We start from the raw sequence: 19,063 nt of genomic DNA on the forward strand, positions 1-19,063 counted from the left end.
AATCTCCTGGGCTTCGTATATCTATCTCTAAGCGAACTCAATATATTTCAAAAATCGAGAATTCAATACAATTTTTAAAATTATTCATGTGACAGAAGATACCACCAAATTTCCGCATTTCTACATTATTTATTTATCGACAATTTTAATACTGATTTCTATGAGGATCACCCTTTTCCTGACCATCAAAGCGATGCTGATGAATCTATTCAAATCTATGGTCTATTCAAAAAGCTCTCATTACTGGGAGGATTGAATAAAGTGGCGAACCATTATAAAGGCATAAACTATTATACATATATACTGGCAGCATTAAAGAAGTGAAAAACCATTGTAAAGGCATACACGTCTGAAACGCATTGCTAGGGAACCACGGTAACCAAAGTAAACGTTCGGAAAGTGATTGTTGAAGCCCAAAAACCATTGTCGCCCAACAGTTTTTTGCCCGTTTGGGGCATTTGCCATGCTCTGACGAAATTTTAAAGTAGCCAGTCGTTCAAGTCGGGTCCCATTTGGTATATACGCAAAATTTGGCGACGATCGATCTAAATTGTAGATTTGTATAGAGAACACACACACACACACACACACAGACAGACAGACAGACAGAAAATCAATTTTATATATATAGATTTTCATAAAGGGTGGTTGATGACGTAAGCATCATCGAAATCCCCCCCCCTCCCCCCTTGTCATCAAGAGTCAGCAAGTCGGAACCCCCGTCGATACTGACGTAATACTTGAATAACCCCACTGCAGTTTTCGTGTATTCCGTATATATTTTTCGACATCAACATTTTTGCGGACATTTTTCTTTTTCAGCCACTTCGTTGGGCAGTTCACCTGTTGTGGCCTTTGCATTTGCATTTGAGAAGAATCGGCTCCTCTTGCCCAACTAGTAATATCCGACAAGAGTTTCTAGGGAAACAAGCAACAGTATGAAGATTGGAAGTAGTTTCGAAATCAGTGATTAACCTAAAGTAACTGATTTAAATGACAAGATCCAAGTGAAGAGAGAGAAACTCCAAGATTTGACAAGTAACGTTCAGCATCTTAAACTACTTCATGTGGGGGAGCCACCTTCATTTCTTTTAAATTATCCTTATATTTGTTTACAACTAACGAATAGGTGTATGAAATGAATAAATAGTATTTTTATGGCATCAGTTAATATTATATTTAATTACGAAAAATATTCGGTTAAAATTCGATTAATAGGTCTGTTGATCGATCGAAAATTTTAGATTAACCAGTTAAAATTTTTAATCGATTCCCAGTCCTAGTTAATTGTTCTCAGCTACCTCGTTGGGCATTTTTACCTGTTTTGGCGTTGTATTTGTATTAATACCCTTATTCTGTAGAGTTCGAGAGTTCTTCCAACCCGGCACTGGCTTCCTAATCGCACACATAGCCGGGCTGGAAGAGATCTCGGCTATGGGATAAGTCTGGTGGCGTAGTTCTGGCGATCATGTCATGGCTGCTGTGGCGATTGTTTTTTAAAATATGTGAAATGGTAGGCTATTTCCAGCTGTGGTAAACAGGGACGTAGAAAACCCTTTGCCCGAGGGTCAATGATGCTTTTGAAACGTTCAGCTTTCTCAGCAACAGCAACTCCACACAAGAACTGAACTCCATTCGCTAATTAATTATTTTGCATTTTATTGCTAAAAAAAACTCTGCTGTTAATTAAATATCAAGACTGAGCGATGACTCCATGGATCCAGCTTCTATAGCTCTCGACCCTGCTGTAGATGCCAGGTGTGTTCGGTCGCCCGCAGCCGATCCCGAACGATACTATGCCAACTTGGTACCACCGATCGTTCTTCTCGCACACCAGAGGTCCGCCACCATCACCCTGGAAGTTGAAATTTCCATAAATTTCGTGGTATGAGGAATGTTTCTTTTTTTCCATACAAAAAGTTACATCTTTTCGGAACCGAAATTGTCAGATACTCACGTCACACGCGTCCCTTCCCTCTGCGCCTGCGCAGATGGAAGTCCCTGGTAGCTTGTAGTTTTGGCCAAAGTGGAATTTCAGTGCCCTTTCGCAGTCGTCGTTGCGCCATAGCGGTATGTTGACCTCTTTCAGTTTCACCGAGAGATCTCCACCTGATGCGTTGAAAACAACTCATTTTATAGAGAGAGATGTAATAAGGGAAGTTAAATAACAAACATGAGGGGAGGAGAAAGAACAAAGTTGTGTCTCTATAGTGCAGTGGTTTTGAAAGTGCGCATCGCGCTATTCCTAGGGGCGTACCAACCATTGTCAGGGGCGTTTTTTTTATATTTTGGATCCCTCCTTTCTGACTATTCCTAAAATGTCTGCGTGTCTTCTTCTCCTTTTCTGAGAATTTCTGCCTCTCTTCCTGGGATTATTCCTGAATTTCTACCCATTTTCTTGCTATTTCTGAATTTCTGTTCCGTTTGCTTCTTTTTCTTCCAGAATTTCTACCCATCTTCTTACCCTTTCTCAATTGCCCCCCCCCCCAGCATATTCCAGAATTTCTACCCATTTCCTTGCCATTTCCGAATTTCTGTCCCTATTTCTATTTTTCTTGAATTTTTCCTCCCCTTTGCTTATTCCTAAATTTCTAGCCCTTTCTGAATTTCTGCTTCCCGTTTGCTTTTTTAAAAAAATCCCTACCCGTCTTGGAATTTCTCAATTGCTCCCCACACCACCAGCTTATTCCCGAATTTCTACCCATCTCCTTACTATATATTTCTGAGTTTATATCCATCTCCTTACCCTTTCTGAATTTCTGCCTCCCTCGGGATTTCTACCGATCTAATTTCTACCGATCTCTTTGCCATTTCTGAGTTTCTGTCCTCTTTCCTTTTGCTCGAAATTTTTCTCCCCTTAGCTTTTCACTCAATTTCCGTCCATCTCCTTGCCCTTGCTGAATTTCTGCCCATTTCTTCATCTTTTTTTCTTCTATTTTTGCGAATTTCTTTGTCATTCTTTTAAATTTCTGCTCCCTTTTGCCCTTTCCTGAATTTCTACTTAATATCTCCTTGTCCTATTTCGAACATCGAACTTCGTTGAATTTTCGTGGATTTCTGCTCGTCTCTTTCCCCTCTCTTTTGAATTCCTTGATGGTAGACAATAATTATTGGTGTATGTATGTAGGGGGTATACAGTAATTTTGAGGATGATGTCACTCTCCGCTATCCATACAAAGGTTTTTAACAGCTGGCTGCTGCGAAGATATATTTTTGGAAAGAGAAAAAATTCAACTGCCCCTGCTGGGAATTGAACCCACGTCCTTTCACTTTCTGGGTAAACGCCCTAGAACACTCTACTACAGAGGCAACGAATATCTCAATGTTCCCTTGGAGCTCGTAGTAGGTCCGACCGTCCATGTACGGTCTCGTTCAGTGCACACGAGCTCCAAGAAAAGATTGAGATATTCGTTTCCTCTGTAGTCTAGTGCAGTGTTTCTCAACCGCGTGCCGCGGCCCGGTACCGGGCCCTGACCTCATTCATACTGGGCCGCGAGTGATTATCGTTTCATTTTCCCTTATTCATTTTCCATTGGTCATGTATTTAACTGGGGCTTCGATTCACAAAAATGAATGAAACCGGACCGCGGGCTCGAAAAGGTTGAGAACCACTGGTCTAGGGCGTTCACCCGGAAAGTGAAAGGACGTGGGTTCAATACCCCGCAGGAGCGGTTGAGTTTTCTCTCTTTCCAAAATATATCTTCGCATCTCAGCCAGCTGTTAAAAACCTTCGTATACAGCAATTACTGGTATCATCATGATGTAATATCGATGTAAATGTTATATGGGCTCACTTTCGGATCGTTTGCCCCAGCCGGTGATGAAGCACCTTCGTGAGATGATGTGGTGATTGTTCGTGTCGCCCTGGTCGGGCAGACACACGACGTTGATGTTGGGCTTCCGCCGAGCTGGAAGTGACATGCGCAACAGCGCGACGTCGTGCAGCAACGTCCGGTTGTTGAAGTTTGGGTGGACTATGATCTGTGAGACGTCGTGCTCCTGGTGTCCGTAGGGCTCGTTCGTACTTGAGACGTCGTATTCGCCGAGACGTACCTTCAGCGATAATGGGGACCTGCTGAAAAAAATGAAAAGGTTCGTTTTATAATATCATTCAAGAAATAACCAAAATAGATGGTCTGACATTCTACCAGACAGGGCTCGGTCACGAGTTTGACCCTCACATTTCGACTATGAGAAACAGATGTATTTACGGGGGGTGAGGGGCTTTAGCCGGGGAGGGGGTCTATATCCCAGGGTGGTAAATTTAAGAAATAGGTGGTCAATTAGTATAATGGGAGAATTCATTAGATTGATTGCGAAAACCATGTTTATGCTATTCACTCTGCTTTCTATATGTGTGTTTGCCACCAATATAGATATTCTAGTTTGCCTATCCGGAGGGATCGCACTAATCCCTTAGGCACAACAGAAGTGGTCCATGTATGTTGCACGTGTATGCTCGTATATGTGTCGCGTTGTAATTACAGTCGAATCCCGTTATAACGAATTCCAAGCGACCGGAGAAATCACTTCGTTATTACGAAATTTCGTTATAAAGAAATTTCAGGTTTTTGCATTGTTCATATGTAAACTTATCTAGGGGATTAGAAAAGTGTTCGTTAAAACGAGATTTTCGCTATAACGGTATAGTTATAGTTATATATTATCATTCGTTAAAATGGGATTCGGCTGTACTTTTTGTGTTTGTGTATTATTACATGTACGTACATGTAGTATATGACTACATGACGTACTGACGGCTCTCGGATCGGGGAGGCAACGGCATGGGCATACGTAGTCCTCGATTCATCGGATGTAGTTAAAGAGACTTGGAGTAGTCGTCTGACGCAGGGCGCAAGCGGAGGCGTATGCAATCTTGAATGTGGTCATCTGGGCCTCGCAACAAAGCTCCCCGGTGGTCATACATTCAGATAGCTCTTCTTGCCTTCAAGCTATCTGCGATCCCCGCTCAACACATCAGGATATTCATAGGATCCGACAGCTACTTTGCTCCCATCATTCGATTCGTGTACATACATTGACATGTATATATTTTTTATCATAAAAGCAACTCAGACTTAACTTATTTTGTTCTTGTGTAAATTCAAAATTTTACTTCCAAAAACAAGACTTTAATAAATGAATCGAGTATATAATAAAATCACACTACAAATCACAATTACAATAGTAAATATTATAATGTCCATACCATGTTTCCCATTAATAAGCATTACGTAAAAATAATGCCAAGTTCTATAATACACCACTCCCTGTAAATCAATATCAAATAGACATCATTCTATAAGCTCTCCCGTCTTAATGTACTCAAACTTGTGATGAGAGTCTACTTGCTTCACTCGAAAACAAAGTCGTCGACATTGGAGTCGGATGAAGAATTTATAGAATATCAAAACGCGAAATATATTTCCCTAATGTCGATGGTGGTCCAGAGTCGAACCAGCCTATCCTACTTTCGTATAATATGGGTTAAAGCTCACACAGGAATTACAGGTAATGAGATGGCTGATCGTCTGGCCAAGGATGCCACTAGTTCGACCACAGAGGAACAACACTTACTGCTACGCAGCCACGTCAAATACCAATTAAAGAGTGAGCTGTTGAGAAAGTGGTAAGCATAGTGGGATCATAACGTCCCGAAAGACGCATATAGAATCCAACGGCATGTTCGCTGGCATCCTTTCATTTGGTCGCGCGAAAAGATTATTATGGTTACAGAGCATGGGTCCGTTACCAGTATATTTAGAACGTTTCAAAAAGTCCAACAATGACAAGTGTCGTTGTGGTCAAGTCGGGACATTACAGCATTATCTGTGTTCCTGCCCGCACACTAAACAGTTCCATTTCGGCCACATTCCGGATAATGGAAAGCTTTGCTGGAAGCGACGCGTACTTCAGAGCCCCATCAACTTCGGCCGACTTCGCCAGCTGATCCAATTCCTGGACAAAAATCTTCATCATATCCATACCAAATGGGTTGGTACGAAGCGTAAACCAGGTGCTGATGACGACTATGTACCAGCTAGGTCCTTTCGCCCGGACCCTACTAGAATGTACGATCTGCGCCCTCGTCACTGAAACTCATCTACTGGGAGCCAGGCGACGTTGCGCCTATCGCCATTTTGTACTGACGAATGTCTAATCAAATTGTAAATTGAGATTATATTCCAGAGACAATCCATCTTAATTAGTCTTGGCGATACTACGATTTCAAATCAACTCTTTACTATAAGATGAGCGTGATCTGGTGGTTATACCTTTCGGAGTTCTTGGGCGGTTCTTCGGCCGTTGCTCCCCCCCCCCCCGCGACTTTTGAAAATACACTAAAAATTGTATATATATTTGCAAATATATATATATATACATACATTGAGTACGTGTGCTTTGCCCCCCCCCCCCCGGAAAAAGTTGAAATGACGGCCCTGTGTAAAAGAATGACCTAGAGAGTTTACAAGCATGTCAATCACCTAGACCAGTGTTTCTCAATCTATGGTCCACGACAATGGCACAGGTGGTCCGCAGAGACTTTATAATTAAATTCTAACTCACCGAAATATTATGGAATTCTTGTAATGGGTATATAGTGCAGTAATATCTTCACATGTTTTAAAATAGAAAATTATATCTTCGTTCTTAGGGTAACCATATCTCAACTAAAAAAACACGGGAAATTGCGATACGGGATATATAATAGTAGTAGGCAAGAAATGCAATTTACGATGAATTTGCTAGTTATTACAGAAATTGCTGAAGGAGGAAGAAGTAACAAAAGCTGCTGCAAATTGCAGTGAAAAAATAATAATTTCCCAATGGAATTGATTTCCATCACGACTTGGGTGACCATATTTCATTTAGAAAAAACGCGGGAAATGGAAACTCAAATTTTGTAAAAAAAAAATTAACATCAGCAATTTTCACCAAAAAACATTGCCATAAGTTGGCGAAATCACCAGTTATTGCTAAAAAATTAGCAACTACTGGGTAATGAAAAATTGCTGGAAATTGCAATGAACTGAAAAAAAAATGTAGTTCACGGACAATAGCTTAGAACATGACAGATAAATATTTACAGCGTAATTATCATAATATAATTTATAATGATGAAATTATTTTCATTTGCAGTTTTCTCAGTAAAAATTGCAAATCCAAATATGCTTTGTTAAAAAAAAACGGGACAAATCTATGGAACAGTGAAAATGACCAAAAATACAAGAAAATCACTCAAAATACGTCACATTCTTGCTTAATACGTATTTTATTTTTTTGAATTTGAATGTCCCGCATCACGGGACATATGGTCTCGCGCCTCGAACTTGGGTTCAGAAACGGATACCTAAACGGCAAGGAACTACTTTACCGCACACCAACCCCGGTCATATATCGCCATACGTCAATTTCCAACCAGTGGAGTTGGGTGGGAAATGAAGACGCCATGTAACGGTGGTCCTCCCTCGGCTCGGTATGTAAAGAACTTGTTTCTAATGTTGTTTCCCGGAATTCGAACCCACGAACCTTGACGGTAACCTTTATAGTGGAAGACGAGCATCTTACCCCTACGCCACTGAGGTGCGAGGCAGGAGGCAACTCGTGCGCCACACGGCAAGGGAGTAGATCCGTGAATCCGTAGAAAATTTGCAAGCATCAGTGACCAAAAAGAGAGAGGTAGAGAACAAGGCTGTGAGCGACTAAAAGAGTGACATAGAAAATTTTTAAACATGTGAGGGTCCTAGAGGGTAACATCCTAATTACACTCGCAGTTAAAAAAAAATGTTCATACTTACTATTCATCGACGCAGTGGGCCGCAGTCAACACAAAATATTCATCGACCAAAGACGCTCCGCAGACATACAGCTCCTGCGGCTTCTCCAGCACCGCCACCTGTGCAATGGCATCCGTCCATAAAAACACAAGAAAAATATATCCAGTACGTAATCCTCGTATGCATAACATATTTTAAAAAAACAGCATATCATAAGCCTTCGGCTAAAATGATTTTTCTGAGGCCCCTCCCCCCTACCTTGCTAGAAATGCTTAATGAAGCAAAGGCTTGATGCTAAAGAAATGCTTACTCTCAATAATTTGAACAAGATCTCATTTTCATGAGGCCTCTCTGCACTTGAGGTTTCTGGGCCGTGCTCGGTCGGACCCGTGCATTAAGACGACACTGGTTGGATGCCATGTGCGAAGTCAATTTATTTTACCTCTCTTCTGCTGCTGTGTCTTCAGAAGAATACCATGCTGTTCATCAATTCCAATATACAGAAGAGTCTCGTTTAACCGACCTTCCGTGCCGACGTCCCACCTCAAAAACAAAAAAATGATCAAACGCCAACTGTTGAGCTTCCAGAATTTCTCATAACGACGGAGTTAAGGCTCTAGAAACTGCAATTAAATACATTGAGCAACAATAAGAAGCTACAGGAATCGACATAATGACGCTGCAGAAATGGCGAGATTTGGCAGCGAAGAAACGGCACTCGTCAGGAAAGTAGACTACGATCAATAATTCTTTTTAAATTATCACAGGACTGAACTTTTTTAAGTACTGTATTTAACTTCAAAATATTCTGCAACTGTAAGTTCATTTTCTCACTTAATTTTTTCTGTTGTTTTAATGTAAACATGATTATTAGGTTCGTAATGTGCAAAATTATAACATAACTAGCTATAATACCCGGCGTTGCCCGGGTTTTCTTCAATGAAGCTTTTTGGATCACGTGATATGTCCCTCTTTCTTTTGAGGGACATACAAACCGTGATCAAGTTGAACCAATATGGCGACTTACTGCGCGACTCATGAAATAAACAAATCTAGATTTAAAGAAACGTAGTAATGAATATATATATTTTTTCTTTTTCAATGGGTGCCAAGTATTTCGATCCCCCCCCCCCTGAAGTTCTAGTTATTCATCTGCCGGTTTCTGCTTCAAAAAATAGTAAAACTGTGGAATTTCTTCGATGTACTTTATGAGCCCATAATTAATTTTAAAACAATCTAAATTATATGAATTTATGCAGTTAGACAACAAGGAGACATTAATTTTCATGCTTGAGGAGATATAAATAAAAAGTTGAAATCAATGTTATTGCATGGATATCCAACTCAAAAGTAGGTCTGGCTAATTACTTCATATTTAATCTCCTGGGCTTCGTATATCTCTAAGCGAACTCAATATTTCAAAAATCTAGAATTCAATAAATTAATGTGTGGCGGAAAACCCCGCCAAATTTCCGCATTTCTACAGTAAAATCGGCAATTTTAACACTGATTTCTATGAGGATTACCCTTTTCCTGACCCTCAAAGCGATGCTGATTATGACGTATATTCAAAAAGCCTCATTTATTGAGAGTATTGAAAATGTGGCCAACCATTATAAAGGCATAAACTATTATACATATGCTAACAGGATTAGAGAAGTGACAAACCATTGTAAGGGCATAAAACACGTCTGAAACGCATTGCTAGAGAACCACGGTAACCAAAGTAAACGTTCGGAAAGTGATTGTTGAGGCCCAAAAACCATTGTTTTTAGCCCATTTTGGGCATTTGCCTTGCTCTGACGAACTTTTAAAGTAGCCTATCGTTTAAGTCAGGTCCCATTTGGGTCCATATATACAAAATTTGGTGACGATCGATCTAAAATTGTAGATTTGTATAGAGAACACACACACACACACAGACACACAGAAAATCAATTTTATATATATAGATTTGAAGTTTAATAGGCCTTCCCTTAACACCTCCGTATTATCCGACGTTCTGCCGGCCCGTTTACGTCGGATAAGCGAGACTCTACTGCACTCGTTTGTCAATTTTTTCCCCCTTGAAGGCCCCTTGAGCCCAAAAAGATTTCAAATCTACTAATTTACTCTACAAAACATGTGCAAATGAAAAGTTTGATCCTTTCAAATTGCCGATTAGCATAATTTTCCTACAGAACTCGGAAACAAAAGTCAACTAAACCCGTATTTTAGGAGCTAGAATTTCATTGTCAAAACTTAAGAAACTTATGCTGGAGCAATCGTCTTCATATTTATTGAGAAAAGCAGCAATATATGATATTCGCTCAGATGAACAACACCTTTGAACCACGAATTCTAACTGGTTGCTACAGGCGTCGGGAAGAATTTTGCTGCCAGTAATAGCCTACAGTTATACAGTGATACTCTTTTTTGTTTTTGGCAGCTTAAGTGCGCACTGCTCATTTTTCTTGAGTGCAAGAAAAGTTATCTTCGTCTTGGCCACAACAGAATTAAATTCTTTGAATTTTAATGAATGCGTCACCCACAAAATCCACTTTGTGCGCCCAGCATTGGTAGTGCAAAATGTTGTCACCAAGAAGAGTTTTAATAATTTGAAGCACGCAGCCGTATAACGCGATGAGGTCTTATACTAGATCCTTTATTTTCGTATTTAGTTTCTTATTCTTTTAAGGTGCCAATTATAGCTTGGAAACACACGGAAGAATTAACGATAAAATTTAAATTATCGAGATTTTGCAAAAAAGTAGTAAAAATTCGCATTTTTGCATTTTTTCGTTAAAATTGGCAAATTTCGCATTTATCGCGGTTATTTCGTAAATACGAAATTTACGTATCCCTACTTATCATCCATTTTAGTACACTTAGGCTGGTCGTCCACTGGAAACTACTGAGAGTGATAACGAGTCCGTAACATGTATGCGCAGCTGCTTAGTCATACACGCAACTTGTTATGGCTTGTAGCTAGCTTCCAGTGAACGACTCGCCTTATAATTTCACTTACGTGCCAAGCCCACTCTCCGGCATCAGACTCGCCATCTCCGTTCCGATTGGTCCCCTTGATGCCACAGTTGGTGCTCTTGATAGGCTTCGGGATGACAGCCGGCAGTATTCCTACGGTCACAGAATTGGCCTCGACGAAGCAGCAAACTTTGCCACTGTAAGTACAGTACGAGTACATGGTTCCACCAGACGCTATGCACCTCCAATATTCCATGCACTGGCATTGCCTCGTTGTATCACCTTTAAAAAAATCGCCTCCATTTTAGAGAGTTGTCAATTAACATTCTCATTGAAATACTAATTTCTGAAAAAACCAGTGTGTGTGAGAGAGAGAGAGAGAGAGAGAATGCAACCTTACCATTATTGGAGCCGACGAACTGAGCCTTGGACCAAGATAGCTCCAACGCCGAGAGATGCAGCAACAAGAGCAGCAGGTGCAACGCCTGTGTATTTCTCACCTGAGAAAACATCAAGGATATAATTCATGGTATTATATGGCATCAATGCTAGGTACCTATGTTATTACTGAATGTGACGTAAAAATCTGTTATAAATTTTCTTGTTCAATGTTTCTCAAATTGCGTAATATCGCTCTTTGGCCCGTTGTCGCAATGCTAGCAATACGTTTTCCCAACGACGATGCGTGAACAGTTCAGTAGAAGCATTAGATCAACATTCTAAGGTGAAGGACATGGTGCCGTCTAAACGAATAGGCACAGCCCGGGGGGGTCTCTCAAGTGCTATTGGGGGGGCCCCCAGGGTTGAAATTTGAGATACTAGGACTATGAGTATGACCTAAAAACTGACGAAATAAAACTGCTCCATAAAAAATTCATTTATACCCTAAAAATGTACTTTTATGAATAGGCTGACCATATTTCTTTCAGAAAAATACGGGAAATTGTAGGAAATCGCCAATCGTTGCCAAAAATGGTGCCAAAAGTGCGCAAAAAATAAAATTGCCGGTAGTTGCTAATATCGCCATTCATTGCCGGAAACGATGTTAAAGGTAAGCAAAATTGTCAATTGCTAAAATCGCCAATTGCAAAAAATGAAGACAGGGAAAAGAGAGCTTGGGGGACATATCTCTCTTCATTTTTTTGCTGAAATATGCAAAATATGACAAATTCTGAAAATCGCGAAAAAAAAATACCTTAAAATCACTGAAAATCATGAAAAAATATCATTTGATCATTTTTGTCGCACACGACCAGCACCTACAATTTTGAAAATCACGAAAAAAAATTATCTATCGCGTGAAAATAGCGCGAAATTAGCAAAATCATAGAAATCCTAGCCTTAGTAATCAATCTCGAATTGGTACCATTGTAAATTGGTAGGCAGACATTTATATAGTCAGGTAAAGGGCCTCAGAAAAATCGCTTAGCCCCCGGGGGGGGGGGGGGGGGGAAGCCCTCAATGCTCTTGAAACGGCCCTCCTGGTCAGATCATCATTGGATTTCCCCATTACACCATTAAAAGGCTTAGAAGACTTGTTAACCCATACCAAGCAAGAACCAGTCTTATTAACTGCTTACAAAACTACTGCCTAGTTTCTTAAAACTACTTATTGGCAATATCAAACTTTCTGAACCCCCTCCCCCCCCCCCCTCCATACAGACGTTCGGAAGGCTTGATGAGCCTTACAAATTCTTAGAAGACTTATTGGGTAAAGGGCCTCAGAAAAATCGCTTAGCCCGGGAGTGGGGGGGGGGGGGCCTCAATGCTCTTGAATTTTCAGAAATCCCGTCTTAGTGAATGTCTACATTATGAAATATAATGATGGCCAAATTTAATATTCATGGCTTCAGCGATTTCGGCTCAGTGATGATTGCTCCATATAACCTTTGAATCCGCCCCCTCACCCTCACACAAAAATACTGACCAAATTTCATATTTATAGCTTCAGCGGTATCGACTAGGCGTGATTTCTCCACAAGACCCCCCCCCCCTTATGATCCCCTTAGGGGACGAAATTCGAGAAACCCCTATGTCATGAAATATAAAACTTGTGACCAAATTTCATGAATATAGCTTCAGCGGTTTCGGCTTGGGGCGTGAGTTCTCTGTTACCTTTGAACTCACCCTTTCCCCCCTCCGTTCCCAACTTATGACGAAATTCGGAAAATCCCTTCTTAGTGAGTTTTCACGTCATGAAACATGAAACACAATGTTTGACTGAATTTTATGAATATACACTGCTCAAAACAATTAGGGGAGCACATGGTTTTAACAAAATTACGCAAAGATGTAAAGCGATAAGTAACATAAAATGAATCATCCATAATTTAAAGCCTAGCAGGAAACGGAAGAAGAAAACTTCATATGCAAATCAAAGTTCATGACGTCAAAAACCAGAAAAAGGAGATAAGGGCAGAAATCGGGATGTTGCAGAAACGTCTGTTTTACTGCCGTAACTATGAAATTCGATTGCGCAGTATTTTTCTTTGAGACAAGGTGACTTGAGGATGTCTCAACAACGTGATTTACCGGAATCCATGGCATGGCGTGTTATAGGCAGACTGGAATCCGGGCAAACACAACGTAGTGTCGCGGACGCTGTTGGAGTCGCCAGAACTGCGGTGTAATGTTTATTTAATTTGAATTGTTCTATTTTGACTTTTCAAACTTTTTTAAATTTTAACGTGAACTTTCTAATTTACATTCTCAATTTTGAATTTGAAAAATTAATTTTAAATAAAGGAAAATATCTGAACAAATGAGGCCACTATGTAGCACCTACACATGACTAACAGAACACAATTTCACAAACACTGATTATGCCTATATGATGATAAAAGACTTCAAGACCCAAAATTTTTGTTACATTTCAATTGGTGCTCTTATGAGGCTAGAAGCTAACATTTCACTGAATACTGCGACCTCATGTCATCCCTTACGCTGGAGCCATTGGAGATTTCTTTGTTTTCCAGGATGATAATGCCCGACCGCATAGAGCTCGTCTGGTGGAGAACATGCTTGAAGCTGAAACAATACAGCGTATGGAATGGCCAGCGTGCTCTCCTGACTTGAATCCATCCCTGACTTGACGACGCATTGCTGCGCGACCAAGGCCGCCTGTTACTGTCCGAGACTTGCAGATTGCACTTCTTGAGGAGTGGAACAGTATTCCCCAAAATCTGATCGATAACCTCATCGCATCCATGGCAAACAGGTGTGCAGCAGTCTTAGTTGTTCGAGGAGACCACACGCCCTATTAAAACTCATGCATCATGTCTAAACAGTACTTTTTTTTATCGTTTACATGAAACCAAATTGTTGCCCTAAATCATCTTTTCATGTTTTTTCCATATTTTCAAAGAATTAAAGCTTAATTCCAAATTTTTTTACGTCTTTTTTCTGTATTGCGCATTGATACGCGTGTACTATCCATTGTATGCCAATACGTGGCTGTCTCGCACGGTTTTCTTCACTTTTTTGCTTGCTCCCCTAATTGTTTCGAGCAGTGTAGTTTCAGCGGTTTCGGCTCGGCGATGATGAATCAGTCAGAACCAGTGTTATCCGAGATTTTTTTATAAACAGTAATTTCACTCCTCTCCAAAATTTTGAGGAGTATTTTTAGAGAAATGACGGGTATATTCTTTTAACGGTGAAAAATAATTTCAAAAAAAAAATTCAATCTAAATTTTGAGGAGCATTTTCACTCCCAAAGGAAATTTCAGGGGGAAGGGGCGTGAAAATGAATTTCAGGGGGTTGGCGAACGCTGTTCAGGACTATACATAGATTGTGCAATTTGGTCATGAATCGGATGAGTGATCAAAAATGGCTCAAGTTATGGAAATGATTCCGATCCTTGATTTCAGTAAACCTTAAAATTTCGTTGACAAAAATACTTGACAAAAAAAAATTCGGGACGACAAAGAAATATGGAAATACCCAGTAAAATATGGGTTATATGGTCAGCTGAAATATGATGCTTTAAAAAGCTAATGGCGGAGTATAAATAAGAAAAAAAGAACCTGTTTTTTTTTTAAAGACAACCATTACTTACACAAGGCATCTTGTAATTTAGGAGTTGGAACCTGTATTTTTATGCGACAATAACCTCGTTATTTCCAGAATCCTACGCATTATTCGTTCGCCTACGGTTTAACCTTGAACTTGCCAACAATCATTACCCATTACATTGAATATTTTTCATTCGAAGATCCTTGTTGTTTCGAGATTCAAAGATATCCATGATGTGACCCCCCCCCCTATTATTGTAATTCGGAGTAACTCGGCCTCCTTGTGAGGGGTATGTGAGCTCAATTTATAGTTTAAAATCTTGTACCCCGTATGTTAGGAAACACCCGTTGTTGGTGAATCTGGTGTCGATTGTGTGGTATGATGAACCACTGAAGCAGCACATTGAAGTTTGGGAAACATTCCCATGTTAGCGATCTCGGAACCTTTTAAGAGCTCTTTCACACGGAGCCAGGTGCGGGTCCGTTTTTACCAAGGGTTTACAAATGGGGTCTTTCGGACGATTCGGAATGAGGCCTGCAACTAGAAAGTGTTCGTCTGGGTCCGGATGACGTCCGCACATGCCGAAACTTGAGTGCGGGCTCCTCATCCGCACAAAAAGTTTTGTAAATTAGGTTGAATGGGGGGGGGGTATTCGCAGGACCGCATTTAAGGGAGGAGCATGCGGTTCTCGTGCCCCGGGCGCTAGACCCGAGGGGGCCGCAAATTTCATTCCTAAACTTCCTTCTTCAACATTACAAGAGGGTGTCAAAATGTGCGCTTGCCCCGGGTGACCAAGCATCTAGTTGCGGCCCTGGGTGCAGGTGGTAATCGCCCGGTTAATTAGCTGCATTTAAGGATGATTTTGGCTGGACATTTTTTGATTATTTGCCGTAAATACCCTTAAAAACACCATTTGTAGTTCCCTGTTCATTAATAGGATGTACTCACATACGTCTATCCCTCCTGAGATAAAGAGATATAGCAACCGCAACTTCCCTTTTGTGTCCATACCTTACAATTTTATACAGTAAAACCTCCCAACAACGGCCACTGACGGGACCGTGAAAATGTGGCCGCTATCGGGAAGTGGCCGTTATTGGGAATGAAATATTACTTCTGAAAGAAAGAAAAAAAACACTATAAAATTTGCGATCTCTCTATATATATAATACGCGTAATAATCCGTTCTGTAATTAATTACGATAATTTTATAATTGATTATATTAGAATACATGATTATATTGATACTGTAATTTTAAAATGACTGATAATTAACAGGGCCGCTACTAGAGAGAATCAGACGGATCTGATGCCCAGGCGCCGGAGCAGAGAGGGGCGCAAATTATCCCTTTAAACTACCCTTCAACATTACAAAGGGGGGCGAAAAAATGCGTTCTTGCTCCGACTGACCAAGCATCTATGTAATTGCGGCCATTTAATCGATTTACAGTGCTATTTTGGCGTCCTAAAATTTAGGCTTGTGGTGCTGAGGTGCACAACAGAAATGGCTTGGCGAGAAAAACTGTTATGTGGACCGAAACGTGTACCAGCAACCTCAAATAGTTCTTTATTCCCACCCACTATCAACTATACCATTTATGCTCAACCCATGATGCGCGGGCCAAATGTGGCTCTCGAAGTCATCTGATGTGGCCCGCGATCTCAAAACCTAATTTTGTTAAGAATGAACTAAGTGGCACATTCTCAGATCACTTCTGCCGCTTGCAGCACATTTACAAATCACTCAAGTGACCTGGGTTGCTGTTCCAGACCACTTGAGTGATCCGCGGCACATTCCCACTTCAATGAGGTGGCTGCTATGGAGTCCATAGCAGCTCCAGGACAATCAAATAAGTCACTAAATTTGATACATAAATAAAAAAATGAGTCCTACGGTTCTCCGTCGGGCTAAAAAGGACTCTGCATGTAAAAAAAAAATGGTTCAGAACCGCTTCGATCCCGCATAGCATCTAATGCCCGCACCCCGGGCGACACTCGCAATGGCACCCTGACCGAGATTTATTGAGTGAAATTAGCAATGAAATAGCTTACATCATTTAGATTTTAACAACATACAGTCCACGCCGCTTAATGTGATTGCATAGGGAATCGTGGTTTCTGATAACAATAACCGAATGATAACTATAACGGAAAAAGTCCCGTTTTCAAGTACCATGACCATACGTCCCGTTTTACCAAACGGGAGGTATAGTAAACTGATATTGGTAAAACCGGATAACTGCTTTTCTTTCCCACACAATTGGTTGCAAAAAATGGTCAATACTACTTTTTTCTTCTTATTATTATCATTATTATTATTCTATTCTAAAACGGGACTTTTTTCCCCTTTGAGCTCTAGTCCTACGTTTTTTTTTTGTTATTGAGCCATTGCGAGGCGCTGGAATAGAACCATCTAATATTTTTTTTTAATGTACAATACGTTTCATGGACTCCTTAAGAAAGTCCCTCGGAAAAAAAAAATTGAATCTGGCCAACTGAAAGAAACTGATCAAGAATGCATTTACCTGCACCATAGGAAGGCCATTGCAGGTCCACACGTACATAGATCACAGCGAATGCTACGGGCTGATTATGACATGTCATAATGATTTGTCAACGGGTTGGGGGGGAGGGTGAAGGAGAACACCTTCTAGCCTCTTACACAGTCTTGCAGTTTGATAACGATAACTTGAGTGAGGTAGCCCAGGTCGCTAAGATGCTCGCCTAAAGTATCAAAGTACGTTTAAAGGTGTCGCGAGTTCGATACACGGTTCGTCCTTGTCAGAAAACTTTCCTGACACAGGGGTACAACAAAAACGGTGACATGACCACATGAAAAAATTGCTACCGCAGGGAGTCCCCCATCGAGGGGTTAGCGCACCTGATTATAAAAAACAAGCCTGCCGTTTGGAATCGGCAATAAATTGTAGGTCTAATTAGCCCTCGCGTGCAGAAAATGACCGTGGTGCGACAAAAATGATCAAATGATGATAACGATAACTTACACGGACAAAAATAAATTTGGTTAAACCTTTAGCTTAAGAACGCGGAAAAAATAACTTTCGACGAAAAAGATAATATTATCCGAAGTCCCGATAACTATAAACGAATTTTCCCCCATGTTATGATATTAGCCCGCTCCGTCCTGTGCAAAAGTGACAACAATACTTGCATGATAACATTATCAGTGGTTATAATAAGCGGCATTGACCGTATACATTAATTTATGGTAATAATAAGAAAATATATAATAATGCAATATAGATAATATTCGTTTTCCTACTCACTTCCATGTTTTGAAATATTTTGACACTTGATGAAAAAATCTCGACAAGACATCAGTAAGTCACATCTCCGGGGGCCCCCACAGATATCGACAACCTCGTAACCGGTGTCACATCGGGAGCACCTTAAGCACTATCAAACTCATTCCAGTACTATTATCATCGACATGGCACCAAAATAACACAAACAATTCAAAGTATTCAATAAAAACAAAACAAAAAAAGTGTTTCCGAAGACTGGGAAAAGAAACACAATGTGTCGTCACGCACAGCAAGGACGACGACGATGATAATAATGATGGTAATAATAACTCACACCGGGCCCCATGGATAGGGTTCTTCTAGTGACGTCACGAAACAGGTCTGGCCCGACAGAGCGTGCATCGAGACCTATATTCCTCATTAATGAAGCGATGATGATGATGAGCCATGGCATAAAAACAAGATTTCATCAGAGGAAATTGCTACCAGACATGTATGCAATACAAACATGAATGAATGGACGACCCGGTGTATGATGTTATGACGTGTGTACTACATTGTACGAGCCCAAAGAAATCGAATAAAATAACGACATTTTTTGTAGTTTTATTTGTTTCGTCATGTTGTTTCAATTAATTATCGCATTGTTTGTATTAACTATTGTGTTCAGTCGGATAGAGCTCCTTAAAATACTAGGCTGACCTTACAGGTGGAATAAAAGTGGGGGATACCCCATACAGAATCCAAGCAAGGATTCGATATGGGGGCTTATACGGCTGACCTGTCCGACATCTTGGTCAATGAGGTGGACCCCTGATTACTTTTGCTGTCGAGCTTATATCACTAAATTCATAGCACATGAATGATAATAAACGCGGCCACTCCTCGGCTTACGAACAAGTTTCGTTCCGATCATCGTTCGTAAGTTGAATCCTTTGCAAATTCGAATCGCACCAATTTCTTTCGCGAGAATTCAATCCGAACGTAAGCGGTACAGACTCCTTTGAATGGAGCGTGGGGAGAGAATCACCGACGTTGTGTAT

At 40.6% G+C, this 19,063-nt stretch overlaps 1 protein-coding gene across 1 annotated transcript; it reads right to left on the reverse strand.

Moving 5' to 3' along the window:
* Window positions 1-1,642: 1,642 nt before the first annotated feature.
* Window positions 1,643-18,326, reverse strand: LOC149063665 (phenoloxidase-activating factor 2-like). Its single transcript, XM_089255936.1, has 7 exons — window positions 18,042-18,326; window positions 11,143-11,242; window positions 10,786-11,024; window positions 7,800-7,897; window positions 3,795-4,075; window positions 1,958-2,109; window positions 1,643-1,855 (listed from the first exon to the last, which is right to left on the reverse strand). Exons 1-7 carry the CDS (start codon window positions 18,045-18,047, stop codon window positions 1,694-1,696), a joined length of 1,038 nt encoding a protein of 345 aa, XP_089112062.1. The 5' UTR covers window positions 18,048-18,326; the 3' UTR covers window positions 1,643-1,693.
* Between the last annotated feature and the right edge of the window lie 737 nt (window positions 18,327-19,063).

Source organism: Pholcus phalangioides, unplaced genomic scaffold (assembly GCF_987345545.1).
Source record: "Pholcus phalangioides strain wild (caught in Gottingen) unplaced genomic scaffold, Ppha-v1.0 ptg000172l_1, whole genome shotgun sequence".
Classification (NCBI taxonomy): Eukaryota; Metazoa; Arthropoda; class Arachnida; order Araneae; family Pholcidae; genus Pholcus; species Pholcus phalangioides.

Excerpts from the sequence above, each read along its gene's own strand:
- LOC149063665 (XM_089255936.1), bottom strand. Across the intron at positions 7,898-10,785 it reads CCGGAGAGTGGGCTTGGCAC|GTGGCGGTGCTGGAGAAGCC; the intron begins GTAAGTGAAATT and ends GCCATTGCACAG. Across the intron at positions 4,076-7,799 it reads GCCCACTGCGTCGATGAATA|CAGGTCCCCATTATCGCTGA; the intron begins GTAAGTATGAAC and ends CATTTTTTTCAG.